General features: G+C 53.5%; 1 protein-coding gene across 3 annotated transcripts in view; it reads right to left on the bottom strand.

The window, feature by feature from the left end:
- The window catches only part of TMEM63A (transmembrane protein 63A), a 31,236-nt gene extending 17,702 nt beyond the window's left edge, over positions 1-13,534 (bottom strand). Inside the window, exons 1-7 of one of the 3 annotated variants that reach the window (XM_032466593.1) lie at positions 12,904-13,534; positions 9,507-9,682; positions 7,704-8,064; positions 5,173-5,252; positions 3,289-3,352; positions 2,306-2,343; positions 302-444 (exon numbers count right to left, since the gene is read on the bottom strand). In XM_032466593.1, the coding sequence (XP_032322484.1) occupies positions 302-444; positions 2,306-2,343; positions 3,289-3,352; positions 5,173-5,252; positions 7,704-7,889 (511 nt within the window). In that variant the 5' untranslated portion in view covers positions 7,890-8,064; positions 9,507-9,682; positions 12,904-13,534. The remainder of the gene's footprint in view (positions 1-301; positions 445-2,305; positions 2,344-3,288; positions 3,353-5,172; positions 5,253-7,703; positions 8,065-9,506; positions 9,683-12,903) is intronic. The other 2 variants (XM_032466594.1, XM_032466592.1) reach the window with 2 other exon arrangements.
- Between the last annotated feature and the right edge of the window lie 967 nt (positions 13,535-14,501).

Raw genomic sequence — 14,501 nt, 5'->3', positions numbered from 1 at the left:
CTAATTGTGGCCTCCTGATCTGGGTGGGGGCAGGAACCTGTACATCCTCTGAAAGCCCCTGATTTAATAAATGTTGGTGTCTTCCTCCTACGTAGACCTCAGGGGCCCCAGCTCTTGGCCCGGGTTTGGGGTGGATTCTTCTCCAGATCTTTAATCAGATGAAGAAGTTCAAAAAGTCACCCTGAGACCTTCTCACACCTGAATTTAAGCATGAATCCTGGGGTTATAATCCTTCAAAGCTCCTCTCCCCAGGGTTGCCGCTCTGCCCGGGCCCAACTCAGGTACGATGAGGAGACCTTACCCAGCAAGTCCCCCGAGAGGTTGACGGGCAGGATGACACACAGCGACAAGAGGCTGACCACCGTCAGCAGGAAGATGATATGCCTCTGGAAGGACAGGTAGTGGATGGCGTCCTCCCCACACCACTCCAGGATGTGGTCATCACTGGCCAAGACACACACATGGAATCCTAATGAGTGGTGGTAACAGGCTGGCCCTTGGGGTCTTGCACGGGTTATCTCATTTAATCCTCATGACTGTCCTGCCAAGTAGGTTCCAATTTTATCTCCATTTTTTTTCCACACATGAGGGAACAGAGGTACAGAAAAATTACATTAACACTTACAATCACCCAGCTTGTAATAGCAGGGCTATGACATGAACTCCAGAGTCCTCCCTCTCAGCCCGCACCCCATACTCCTGGACAAAGACACCTGCCACTGCTCCATTTTATGGCTCTAGAAGCATTTGTGTCCATGTTTGTGTGGGGAGGTGTGTCCATAAATTATCCCACAGCCCTTTTTTGCTTCGATGAACAAGCAAAGCTACTGATGAGAGGGCTTCTGGGAACCTCCTGAGCAAAGCTGCACCGTGTCCAGGCTCACGGCCCCCACTCTCTCTCCCAGCTTGCCCGAGTGGCCTGAGTCCCAACCAGCAGCACCATGGAGAGTGGCTGAGCAGAGGAAAACCTACCAAGGGCATCTTTCAGAGGTAGGGTTAGTGTTGACTTAACATTTCTTCTTATTGATTCTTCTCTGCATGTGAGGGATTCTTTGCACAGAGTACGAATTACTTCCAATATCAGGAGGAAATGAACCCTACTGACATGATTTTATGGTGGGCAGGGATGGGTGAGGTTGGCAAATCCAGTTCTCCCACCTCTGTCCCCTCCTCCCTCCCAGAAACCCCTCCTGCTTCCTCCGGCTCCAGAGCAGAGTTCACTGGCTTTTTCTACACAGACTGCCTCCTGCCAGTTCCCCTGGGAACAACTCTTACCAACTGTGACTGTTTACAAGGTGTTCTCACACATATTAATTTATTCGAATTAGACAGAGCAGGTGTTATCCTCGGCCCCTCTTTATAGTTGGGAAAACTGTGGTTCAGAGGCCTTACCCAGTGTCTTATAACCACCACATTTCATCGACTCTAAGATGTCCTTCTCATATTTCAACACCTCTGAAATGGGGTGCACCCTGTGATCATGGCTGATTATAGCATAAGAGGCAGCACTTTCTCATTCTTGGCGCTGTGTAAAGTAACGTGCGTCTTACAACGGTGGCTTCTCAGAGCCGATGTGCTCTCGCGCTGCCACCACATGCGAGGTGACTAACTGGCTCATAACCACCAAGCACCTCTTTCAGGACTTCTCTTGAAGGGGAAATTTTGGGGGGCTTTTTTGTTTTTGGTTTTGGTTTTTCAGTTTTATTAGGTTAGAACTGTTACAATTTGACTGCACATATACAATATATTGCATGTAAATAAATACATATACACAGTATACAGCACATTTTAAAAATTTACATATATGTACTGTCTATTGCTTCTAAGAATGTTTAGAGCTTTAGCTTTTGAAACTTTCATAGTTATCAAACGAATAAAGCCAACCACAAAATAAGAATTAATTCAAAAAGATACATACACCCAAGGGGCCCAAGTTTGGGGGGAAAAAAAACTCTTAACCAAATAAGCTGAATATATTAAGCAATCATTATTTCTCTACTTTTCACTAATTCAAAGACATATGAAGTTGCCTAGAAGAGCTTCCAATCAAATATATCAGAGCTAAATAGTAAGTAGATATAATTCTTGCCTAAAGCAAAAAATTAGCTTTAATTAGCCTGCACAGGGGCTGCCTGAGAGCTACCTTTATTCTCAGCCCCCATATAATGCTTTGGGCCTTAACTGAAAAGTATCTAAGAGACTCCAGCTCAGGACCAGGCATCTTGGCTCTTTCCTCCTGACTGGCCAAACACCCAAACAAACCCACCCACACAAAGCCTCCCCGCAGCCACCATGCTGTACTCACTGCAGGCGGAAGATCGCAGTCAGCCAGGGGCAGCATCCCTGAAAACGGAGAACAGGGAGTAGTGTCCAATAATCTTTGCTTTTTGGAGGCAGATACAATCATCTTTGACATTAAATAACCACCTAATCTTTTGTTTCATAAAAACAGTGCTTTTGTCCCAAATTCAGCAAGCCACCCTCTAGTCCCAAACATGACAGAGTCTGTGTGCCTCCAGTCCTTCGGAACATGCATCCTATGCCCGAAACTCTCCTGAAAACCCCCCAAGTTTTGACAGTTTTGAGGAATTATACAGGCTCCTGGGTCAAATCGTGAAACCTGTATCGAGAGCTGATGAAAATTCAGGACCACTCTGGAGAAGCTGACGAGGGCTTCTGTTTGTTTCAGAATGACTGAATGAGGTGTGGGACAAAAGTCAGGAAACATGCCCACTCGTTAGACAGCTCCCTGGAGTGGGATCTAGAGAGGGAAAGGGTGTCGTAGGTCTTACTGTCCATCTCATCTCTTACACTTAAGACCCCACAAAGCTGGACTGTCACCCGGCTGGGAAAGACAAATATTTGTTCATCATTCATTCGACACTTACTTAGCACCTACTGGGTGTCAGGAGGTGGGGAACGGGGCTGGATAAGACATGGTTCCTGCCCATAGCTGGCTCATAAGCCAGCAAGCAAGTCAATAATTAACTGCCACACAAAGCTGTAAGTGTGATAACACAGACAAGTGCAGTAACCCTCTGCCTGAGACTTAATCAAGTCTCAAGATCCTGGGTCATCCAGCTTCCACCTTCCCTGTGGTATTTCTCAAATTCAGGTGCCTTCATCAAAGCAGAGAAGAGTTCTCACCAGTATTTGCCAGTCAAGGTCAAGGGTACAAAGTTAGCAGCTAAAGAGGAGCACAGCCACCCTCTCCCCCCAGTTCATCACTGCCAGTCCCTGCAACCCCCTCCCCACAGCCACAGCCACAACCGCCCCTTCGATACCAACCAGCTCGCTTTCAAAGTCCTGCTGCCCTGAAGAGGAGGACGACAACCTCTGGAATCTGGACTCACTAGAAACACAAAAGGAAAGAATGGCAGGTAATTCTTTTAAAAAGTCTGAAAGCTTATGTCCAGCATCCTAGAGCTCAGGACCAAAGCTACTAGCCCTCAGTGGCTGGGACAAAACATAAGTCACCCTGTGAAAAATACAGGCAAGAGCAATGAGCATTCCAAGGTACGGCGAGACATAAAACTCTGTCACACGGATGAATAACAGGGTCAGAGCATCAGTGGACCATCCTGTGCCCCTGAACCTCAGCACCATGACTGGTCTACCTAAAGTGACTTCAAAGTGTTGCCTGTTTACAATATATTCCCCAACATAGCAACTAAAACTTGGAATAAATACTGTATTTTATCAAATCTAAGACACCACTGAATGTAAGGGGCACAATTATTTTTATGAACCACTAGGGGAAAGAAAAAAATGCTGTCAATTAAACTATGACCACCAAAGATAATAAGCAGCCCCCAATTTCACAGATGAGAAAATGTCACTGTGCATTTTAGAGTTGATGAACTGGGGCAATTTACGCTGTGGCATTTTAATCAGACCCTTTTTTCTAAGTAACCCTGCGAATCTGAGGGGTCTGCAGTGTGCTGTTTTGCTTCTATTTTCCTACTCCTGGCTCCACCACCCCATTTCTAATGGCATAAGGCCTGGTGAAACTTAACTGTCAAAGTCCTTCCAGACAACTGTGCCATTTGACCTTCATGGTAACCCTACAGGGAAGAAAGGACAGAAGGAAACAATCCAACAAGTTGGGGGTCTTGACCAAGACCACACAGCCATGGAAGTGGGGGTGTCTCCTGACTTCCAAGTGCTCTATTCTGTGGAGTACTCAGCCCTCCTAGAGGTGAATGTGCCGAAAATGCACCAGGTGTTTCAGAAGTTTCCCCCTAACAGTCCAAGGCTTGCACACAGCTGAAGCAAGAGGCCCCACCACCTTACCCCCAGGTTAACATCTGGGGCTTTCACAAACACCAGAGTAGAGAATGTGAGGAAAGAAGGTGCATTTAAAGCCACCCCCTTGCCCCGCCCGCATTGACCACATTTCAGCATGAGAGCTGTCTATGGGGCAAGAGTGGGGATCTGCCTGGGGAGCCCCTGGGAGGCTCAGGTGGGGCAGCCCAGGCCAGTCCGTGTTTCCCCACTCGCTTCCTATTGCTGCGTCTGACACAAGATCCTGGGGTGTGCGACAGCCAGCCAGAGCTGGAAATTCTAGTTGTGCAGATCTGGAACTCATTTCCCACTTCAGGATACATGCACAGAGAGCTGGCAGGTCCTGGGTGGAGGTGGAAGGAACTGAGTCCTGGCCAAGGCAGTCTGTGCTCTGTAACAGGCTATCGAAGCCGGCTGATTATGGCCACCAGTTGACCATGACCCAGAGGATGGGGACAGCTCCCCTATGGCCCTGCTGCCCTTCTCAGTCCACCTTGCCTCATCCCCAGACCCAAACTAATTGATTTCAAAGAAGATACACCTGAAAATGTTCAAGGCAAGAAAGGCAGCCCTCGTATCTAAGGGAACTAGATTTCCTCTGCAGCCTGAAGCAGCAGGCTCATGGCCACGGCCAGCCCCAAGCCCCGAGGGAGAGCCGGCATGTGGGCCTTGGTTTTCTCACTGCCACAAAGAAGGTAACGAGACTAACCTCATGTGTCTGTGGTGAGGAGCAGAGAGAACAGTTTCGGGGCCAGGCCTGGCAGATACACCAATGAACAAAACTAACACCAGCATCATGTGTGGGCTGTGCCTGGTGGGCTTCACAATCCCCAGCCCAGCCCCTCCCTCTCTGCCTCTCTCACACACTCAGAGTGATGGGTCTCTTACCTGTCTGCTTCTGACACCAGGGCAATGCGGCCATAATCCCAGAATCTTCTTCTTATGATGGAAAACACCAATATTAAAAACTACAAGTAGAAAAGAAACCAAGTAAAAGCATACTGGATGGCTTCTGATTAGGAGAGACAGCTGTCTCAGGGGCCAAGCCCACCTGCTTAGACTCAGTGGGCTAGAAGAACAAGAGAGGGCAACGAGCTGCTCAGGGCCACACAGCTTGAGGGCTCGATGCTGTGCGCACCTTCTTCCCCAGCTCCAGTCCCCTGTGCCCAAGTCACGAAGGCTGTCGATGCTGGCACTGAGCTTGCCCTGGCACCTTCCTAGTCGGGCACACGGGTCCTGCTCTTAAGGCAGCGTTAACAGCCACATTCTTCCTCTGCCTGGTCTGGCTTCAGGGGCCCCTGAGCAGGAAAGCGAGGTCTGGCTTCACGGCAGCCCCGGGGAACAGCTCCCTTCTTTACTTTACATAGAATTTCACTTTTAACTACAGAACCAAGGTAGCAGAGCCCCTGCCCCCACCCCAGGCCAAGCCAGCAGCAGTCAGATCTTCACCTTGAGTTTGGTTCTCTTAAAGACAAGCTCTGGGGACACCTGGCATAGAGCATGTGGGGACAATGCCCCCCGCCCCCAGTGGTCTGAGGCTCTGGCTGGCTTGGCCGCCGCAAGCTGGGCCCTGAGCAGGCCCACGTGCCTGACAGCAACGCAAGGGGTTGGACTCAAGTTTCTCTAACCCCCTTTCAGCTCTAAAAATCTGTTGATTCTAGATGTCTCCTCCCTCCCTAAGTGTCCACCTTTGCAGGCCCTGCTCCTGCCTCTCTCCTCCCTGGACAGGCTCCTTCCCTTCAAGGTTCAGGGAGGTAGAGAGACGAGTTTTAAGCATATACCTGGCTTCCCTGGTCAGGAACTGGGGTTTTAATTGCGGATTTTTGACCCCAGAGGGGCTGAGTTCCAAAAGAATTTTCTCAAGATGAATCTGGAAGTAGGTGATATATTTTCAAGGGCAGATGAGTCCTGTTGTCTGGCAAACATAAAGGCTGCCCAGCAGTCCCCTCCGCCCTGGCTGCTGCTTCCTTGGCTTGTGTGGTGTGGACATGTCCCATGTGTTCATGTTCTCTAGGCCCCTCTGGCTCTTATGTGAGCACCCTCACACCCCCATAACTTCCTGCAATAAAAATCCACCCCCACCAGCACACTCCACTGGAGAGCGATGCTCTCTTCTCAACCAACCCTGTTCCAGACAAACCCACCCCAGCCTGCCTCTCCAGACTTCTCTCCTTGGCCCAGACTCTCCCTTCTCTGAGGACAACACTAGATCACAGTTCCAGGACCACCCACCTCCATTAATCCCACCGACCCTCAAATCCACCACCACACTCCTGCCTATTCCCGCCTCTCAACCAAGGCTGGTAGATATGACTGATCTCAACCTACAAATGGGTTTTGGCTCCAAGACATGGGTTATATGGCACTTAAAGAGCCCTTTTCCACAAAAGCATCATGAGTAGCACCCAGATTCCCACATCTGCTCATAAAGAACCAACATTGTAGCAAAACTCTAATGCAACCATTTAGACCTTAATCCTTGACCCCAGGGAGGAAAATGGAAAGAGGGGTGAAAAACCCCTTCCCTCCTTCCTAGGAACATTTTTCCTGCAAGCAAACTTATGTTTGATATCTGTCTCCTTCAAGGACTGGGGCCCTCAGGCCACACTAACTCCCCTCCCCTAGACCCCCACCCAAGACTAACCTCTGGCCCAAAGCAGCCCAAGGGGTCTACCCCTTCCGCCCCCTCTTACCCCGTTTACTCAGATGGTCTCCGCTACATGTGAGGGGATGGTGTTGAGAGGGACCGACCATCCCACGGGCACTTGTGAAAAGCAGGTGCCCCTGGGCCCCAGTAAATGTCACCTAGCCAAGTTTGAGCCAGTCTAGAGGAGAAAATGGCATATTCCAAATTGGGGGGGGGGGGATCTTTGGGAACAAGAAGGTCAACATTTAAAAAAAGCCACCTGTGAGGATCAGCCCTGATAAGGTGTCCTTGCCTTCCCCGTTTTCTCCACGTCCGATCCTCCAAAAGCCCCAGGGACCCCAGTGGAGAACAAGGGGTGACATTTATAAACTGGGATTTGCAACTGTTCTAATTCTCATCCAAACCGTCCATTCACATTGCTTATCCCTGTGGACTGGCCCTTCCCAGGGGCCTTAGACCCACAACGGGCTGATAACTCAGTGATGACAATAATAATCAAAGGAACAGCGACATGTGCTCTTTCCATACATCACCTTGTTCAGTCTTCTCCAAGACTCTCCAAGGTAAGAATTATCACCTTCATTTAACAGAGCAAAAACCTGAGCAAGCTATGTAATGTGCCCAAGGTCACAGAGCTGGGAAGTAGCAGAGCTGGGATTTAAACCCAGGTAAGTCTGGCTCCTCACCTGAGTTTCCCAGAAAGCCCAGAGCCGGGGGGTGGGGAGGGGGGTTAAACATACAAATAACTGACATGATTCACAAGGAGTCTCACCAGGAAGAAGCTGACGTCTATGAGCAGGACGGTGGGGATGCCACCGAAGGTGACCCCCTGGAGCACGGTGCTGTTTTTGGCTGAGTTGTAGCAGTAGGAGTCATTGGGCTGGTCCCCGATGCCCAGCTGCTCACGGATGGACACCTCCCTGGATTGCCACAGCTCCAGGAACGGGGAGTTGGTCATCGTGCCTGTCCTCCCTGGAGAATGGGACTGGGCAGAGGGTCAGGGCTCCAACTCTCCTGTGGTTCCCCAGCCAGCACTGGCAGAGCCAAAGGCCTCCTGGGTGTCTCCTCCAGGGGCTGGTGGGGCACAGGGATCGAGGAGAGGCAGGCACTGGACCCTGCATGCCGGGCAGATTCTGCAGAGAATAGCTCCATTGTGGGAACGGCCCCGAGGCCCAGATGGATGGGGTGGGTGGCTCACCCAGGACACAGCTGGAAGCCTCCCCAGAGGAGGGTGAAAAGGAGGAAAGGGAAGGATGGGAGCTGCTGCAGTGCCTGCCTAAGGGGTGCCAGGTTCCCCCAGCCTCAGGGGCTGCTGCCAGTAGGTCATTCCTGTGGGAGCCCCTGGGAGACCTGGGGCACAGGCAGGGGAGACGAAGGCAGGGCAGAGGAATCAGCAGAGGAGGAGGAAGGGCATCTGAGTGGGCAACAACTGCTGATCCATCTGAGCCACAGACAAGAGTTTATGGGATGTCAGGCTGGGGCCTCCGAGGCAGGCCCACTCCATACATGTGGAAACCGAGGCTCAGAAGCTTGAGATTTCCATTAAGATTAGGGAGCTGACTAGGGCGGAATTAGGTCTCAGACCCAGGCTCCTGGGTCCCAGATGCCAGTTCTCTTTCCACTACACCACACCCCCCTGCAGCTGGCTAACACACACACGTTCGTTTAGTGAGGGGTGAAAGCCGGGAAGGGGCAGCAGAGATGAGGAGACAGAGAAGGCAAAGGGGGGTGGTCTAGGGCGAGGAGGAGGAGGGGGTCCCAGGCCTCCTCAGGAACCCCTCGGTCACCCATCACATGTTCCTGGAACGCTCCCCTGGCTCCGCCCTCTCATCCCTGTTCTCCTGGGTCCTTTTAGTCTTACTGGAAGGTTCAGCATTTCCAGAGCAAATATTGTTCCAGGCTGGCTGTTGACCTTTCCTTTCTGAGGCTCCTGGCAGCCCAAGTGAAACTAATGGAAATCTCCAGTGTCTGTCTCCTAACACCAAAGGCCCCAGAGTTGGTGCCCAAGTTCTCGCCTGCTTTTCACACTTGTCTGTGGCTGAAGAGCCTGGAAAAATGCTAGTACCCCCTTCCTCTCAAGGTCCCATCACCTTAAATCTGGTTAAACGAGATTCCCAGAGGACTTTGGCTAAGTCTGATTTTTTTGTTAGAGACAAAAATTTTGGGGACGAGAAGAAAAGGTATAGAGAACAAAGAGAGATTTGGCCTGCCAGGTAATACTGGTGGGTGTGTGTTGGGGAAAGGTGATTCCCAATTCTGGCCCCTGGGATTGCTGGGGACCATCTCACACACACATGACAGGACGTGCAGGAAGAGTGGGCGGTGGGAGGTCCAAGGGCTTGGGAGGATCCCCCAGAAGGCCAAGTCACTTTCTCATCCCTGTAAAGACTTGGCAATGGCTGGAGGGTGTGATGCCAGAGACATGGAGTTGGTGGCTCTGCCCAGTCAGGAAAGCTGCCTCTGGAGACAGATGGTCTTAGCTTCCGTCTTTTAAACTCCACCCAGTGGCACCACCCCAACAGAATGTGCAGCCTGACGCTGACTGGAAACTTCTGCTTCCTGTCCCCACACTTACCAGATGCCAGGAGAAGGAAGGATGGAGGATGAGTCCCTTGGAGAGGTCTTCAGTTGGCACTGGCTCTGGCAAAGGCAGTGGCAGCCCTGGCCACCTCCCGAGCTGCCTCAGGCCCACCACTCATTTCCTGCCGAGCTTTCCTGATTAGGGTCATGGGGCACCAGACTTCCCTGAATCTGAGGGAACACAGACAGTCAGAGTCACATAGGGGTGGCCCTCTTCCAGCTCAGGAGTTCTGGCCTGAAGCCCTTCAGCACACTTCCCCTGCGCTCACACTTGCCCCAGTGTCCCTGAACTCAAAAGCTCATACGGAGCCTCTGGTTCTTCCCAATGGGCTCCCTCCTGTCCTGGCTCTCTCCCCAGACTCCCAGAACTCGGGAGGGTTCACTCCTCCGTGCAGCCCTGCTCCTCTCTGCTCTCTCCTCCCCAGCATCCCCTGAGGCTCCAGCCTCTCCCCTCCTCTCCAATGGCTCGAGGCCCCACTGGGGTCAGGACAGAGGTCCTTCCCCACAGAAGCACTGGTGGCTGTGGGCTCCTGGTCAGACCGAGTCCCAGACCTCATACAGGCCCCAAGGGTAGCTGCTGCTGGGAAGGCTTCCCATGGTCACCCAAGGGCTAGCATCAGGAAAAAGGAATGCAGTGGAACAAACAAGGAAGGCTTGAAAAGTGAAGTGCTAAGAAAAAAATCCCCATAAAATGCTCACAGAGGGCGCCTTGTCCCTGGAACAGGGTGGCTGCTATGGTGGTGCCGGGGGCGGGATGACCCTCACTGACACAGCTTTGTGCCAAGTTTTGGGAGAGCAGAGACTCCACGGGAGGCAGGTACCTATGGCTCCTCCTCCTCCATCAGTCTCAGTCACACCTCTAAGTCAAACAGGCTCCCCTGGGTGGTTTTACACAGTTTGATAAGAAGGACTCAGTTTCGTCAGCCAGCAAATACTACCAGCCTGGGATGGAACCTCAGAGCTCCCAAGAGGTGGCCTGTCCAGTCTGCCCCCTCGAGGTAAGGTGCCCAGGTGAGGGCATGCTTTGGGGGCCCACAATTGCTCTCAGACCTTTTGGCTTAGTTGTAGACTGTCCCTGCCTGTTACACATGTGAAGTCCAGGTTCTGCTGAACCACCACGGTCCCTCTAGGACCAGGCCCTCTGCACCTTCCCAAACAGGCGGACTCTGAGAGGGCAGCTAAGAGCACACCCACCACAGGGCGGCCCTGCCAGGCTCCGGAGGAGCGGGAGGAGGAGAGAAGGGGACTCAGCTGGCGGTGACCAGGAGAGAGCTGGCACAGTGGGCGAAAGACTGACAGTGGGCAGGGGTCAAACCAGCAAGTGGGCCCTGTGGCCACAGGCGCCCTGCCCAGCCTGTACATTTGGCAACACTGAGTCATTCCATATTGTCAGATATGCAAATGTGAGTGCCTAGTCTTATCCATGCCTCCCAGAGAAATTTCTGCTCATCATCTCATTCCTCAGGCCAAGACTCAGAAGACAAGAAAGCCGAGAATTACTCCTAAGGCCCAGTGGTCAGGTGAGCAGTAGCTGACTCAAGCCCCAACTCAAAGTTCAGCCCACATATATCCCAGAGTCTGGTTGTGGTCAGTGGGACAGAGGACTAAATCCAACAGCTGGTCTCAAAATTACCAAAGAAGTCAATCACCAATGCTAACCCCCTTCCCACCCGAGCTGGGAGCAAGGACTGGCCCCTGAAGAGCTCTATGTAGCACACCTGAAGATCTTTATGCCTCCCTGGCAGAAATGCCAGCAGAACGCTGCAAGAAGTGTGTAAGCAAATTCAGTGTATTTTTATCATCACCAGATCTTCCGGCTTTGTCACTGGGATAGCAAGACTGCAAGCAGCTCTAGACCTCCTGCCACAGAAGCTAACTCTGATGTTCTCGATGCAGAAGAAGGTCTCAAACTCCTCCTTAAAACCCCACCAAGCAGGGCCCAGGAACCTGAACAACCATTTACCTCCACAGACACCAGCCCTGCAGCGCCAAGGAAAGGGCACAGCGTCTGGTCCCGGGGGAGGCAGTGCACCTGGCAGGCACCTGAGCAGGCTTTGGAGTTAGGATCTCAGCACCACGCAGTTTAGACAAGTGGCTTAACCGCTCCATGCCTTGGCTTCCTTCTCCGTGAAACCAGGACAATGATGTTTCTCCTGTACAGATGGTGGGAGGCATACCTCCAAGACAATGCCCATAAAGCACTTTGCCCAGGGCATAACCCTAGTGGGCACTCAAAACTTGTCTGCTGTTAAGTCATCTCTCCAAACAATGGGAAACACAAGATATCCATCTGATATCTTCCCTGTTAGAGCCCAGTGAACAGCTAAGAGAGACCTTTGCCCACAAACTAAACAAACAGGAGCGTCTGCAAAGGGAAAAGGAGCCTCTGCTGTATATACACACCTCAAGGCAGTCAGACTCAGGACTCTCTGATCCGTGTCGGAGGACGGGACGAAGACAGTGGGGTATACGGGAGGGATAAGGGGGGGATGTGGGTTGTTTCTGCAGTAAGGGATTACCTGGAGTCTTTCCTCATCCCCAGTGACTGTCCATGACCCTACAGGAGCCAGGGCCTGAGAAAGACCCCAGGATGCCTCCCCTTGCATGTACTGGGTCTGGACTGGTGAGCACAATCCACTGGCTTAACTTCAAACCCTCAACACTGTTGGGGCTGGGACTCAGCCACACAACTTCAGGGTGCAAGGAAGCTGGGGGTTCATTTTGCATACTACGCTGAGGATTCGCTCTTAAAGACACCACCTGCGCTGAAAGACGGAGGCCAACCCTGGGTCTCAGGTAGCCATGCTTATCAGGCACTGGAATCTCTGCGGTTTCGGTTTCTCAGCAAAGTTCTCCTCACCCTCCCTTCCCCTCCCCAAACCCCCAGCTTCCTACCTTAGGACTCCACCAGGGCTGCAGTGAGTGGTCACTGAAGGACAGCCCCAAGGTGCTTTCTACTTTCCCAGCAGCAGGGGACTCAGATGCCCTGCCCTTTCACAGGCCTGCCTCGCTTACCTCGCCTAGTTGGAGAGAGCCCCTAGCTGCGCTCCTAGTTAGGCTGAGAGGCCGACTCCAGAGACAGGGAAATGGGAGGGATCCGCCGTAAAAGCGAAAAGCTGAAGCCTTGGAGAGAGAAGTCCAGAAAAGCCGCCGGGAAGCTGGGAAAGGCGTGGGGCTAGAATGGGGATGCGCGGTCTGCGCGGCCCAAGGAAGGACCCTCTCCTCTCACCCACCGCCGTCGCCCCTGCTGGGGAGTGGGGGCTGCGGAGACCGGAGGGCCGCGCCCCGGAACCGGACACTTGGCAAGGCATTCTGGTGTAGCCCCCAGGTCCTGCGCGTCCCGGGAAAGACGGAGGACAACATTCCCACTCCTCAACGCCCCTTCCCTTTACCTGCGGCGGCGGCGCGGCGGCCCGGCGCGGCCCGGGGAAGTTGTCTGGCTCCACCTGGCCGGGCGGGGCGGCGTCCCGACCACTTAAAAGTTACAAAGTGAAACTCTGGCTCCTCCTGCACATGCGCAGAGCTGCGTCCACCGCTTGCCCAATTTGCTCTTCGCCCACGGGGACGTCTCCCCCGCCCCTGCGGCCGCGTTCCGCGTCCGGGGCCACCCACCCCTCGGCGTTGTCCGCCCAGCCCTGGCCCCAGGACTGCCGCTCAGCTAGCGCATCTCCTCCCGGCGGTCTGCAGGCCCCGGCCCCGCCAGCTCACGTCCTGGGACCGAGGAGGGGGCCGCCAGGGCCAATTCTTCTCACCAGCACCCGGCTCGCCCCCTTCCCCGGGTCCCTCTGGAAACCCCGGGCCAAGCACCGGGTGGTCTCGGCCCGGGGACACACTCTGAGAGCATCGGCAAACGTTTTTGATTGTCGTCGTATTGCAGAGAATTTCCTTGACCGGCTCTTAGGCCCGCCCGGGGGAATGGGAGGATGGAAAGCTCGGCTGGACTCAGCCCGCGCCTCGGCTCCACGCAGTCAGCGGTCACCCAGCGCCGGCTGCGAAGGGCCGCGGCTCCCCCACCACTCTGAGCAGCGGGGCGCTGAAAGCCCTGGTGCGGCGGGGACGGTCCTACTTTGGCCCCAAACGGAGGTTGCAGTGTTTCCAGCGGCCTCCTGGGGCCAAGGCAGGTACTGCTAGCACCTGGATCGCCAGGGGCACGGATCTAGCCCAGCTCACTGAGCGCGGTGTCTCCCCGGGCTGGATCCAAAGTGTTTCCTTTGAGGCGGTGGCCTCTGCAACTGAACTGTAAGCTCCCCAAGGGCGCTAGCTTGTGCGCTAGGCAGGACGCAGGACGAGGTTCAGTGAGGACCGCGCCCCCAATGAAACCGAAGAGCACTACCTGCTGCGGCAAACAGCCGTCCTCCACCGGCCTCGGTTTCCCCATCTGCAACACGAGAGGGTTGGAACAAAGCTTCCTCTCAGGTCCCTTTCAGCGCTAAATCTAAATCCTGAACAGCTCTTCACGCCGCACGTGTACAGCTTTGCAGGTTCCCCACCTCTTCACGTCTTGGCTTTCACCTTTTATTGTGATGATGAAAGTCTTCTCCTTGCCTCCCTCCCCACAGCTCCAGCACCAGCCTGTGGCTCTCCGGAGAGGAGTGGAGGTGGTGGCGTGGGGGCTGTCTCCTGCTTCTCTGACAGTTCTTTTCTATCCCAGAAGGGCTTCCTCCTTCTCCCCCACCTGCAACCTTGTGTTATTTCCCAGAATTTGCTCCTGGCCCCTGTGCTCAGCCCAGCCCTTGTCTTTTCAGGAAAGTTCCCGGTCAGCTCTCCTCTCCTGCTGCCTGCTGTTACCTCCCGCTGCCAAGGGCCACACTCCCGACCTCCAGCAGGTTCCTGGGTGTGGCCACTGGACTTGCCCTTGGCTCCTCAAAATGACCCCACTCTTCCCCCCATACTCCCTACCTGCGTGTCTTTATTCCTTCCCTGCCTCAATGAATGGAACCACCCACTGCCTGGTATGTACAGTAGGGTCCAGGGAAGTGCAAGGTTCTAA

This window comes from Camelus ferus, chromosome 23 (genome assembly GCF_009834535.1).
Source record: "Camelus ferus isolate YT-003-E chromosome 23, BCGSAC_Cfer_1.0, whole genome shotgun sequence".
NCBI classification, from domain to species: Eukaryota; Metazoa; Chordata; class Mammalia; order Artiodactyla; family Camelidae; genus Camelus; species Camelus ferus.
This window is presented reverse-complemented; position numbering and strand designations above follow the sequence as displayed.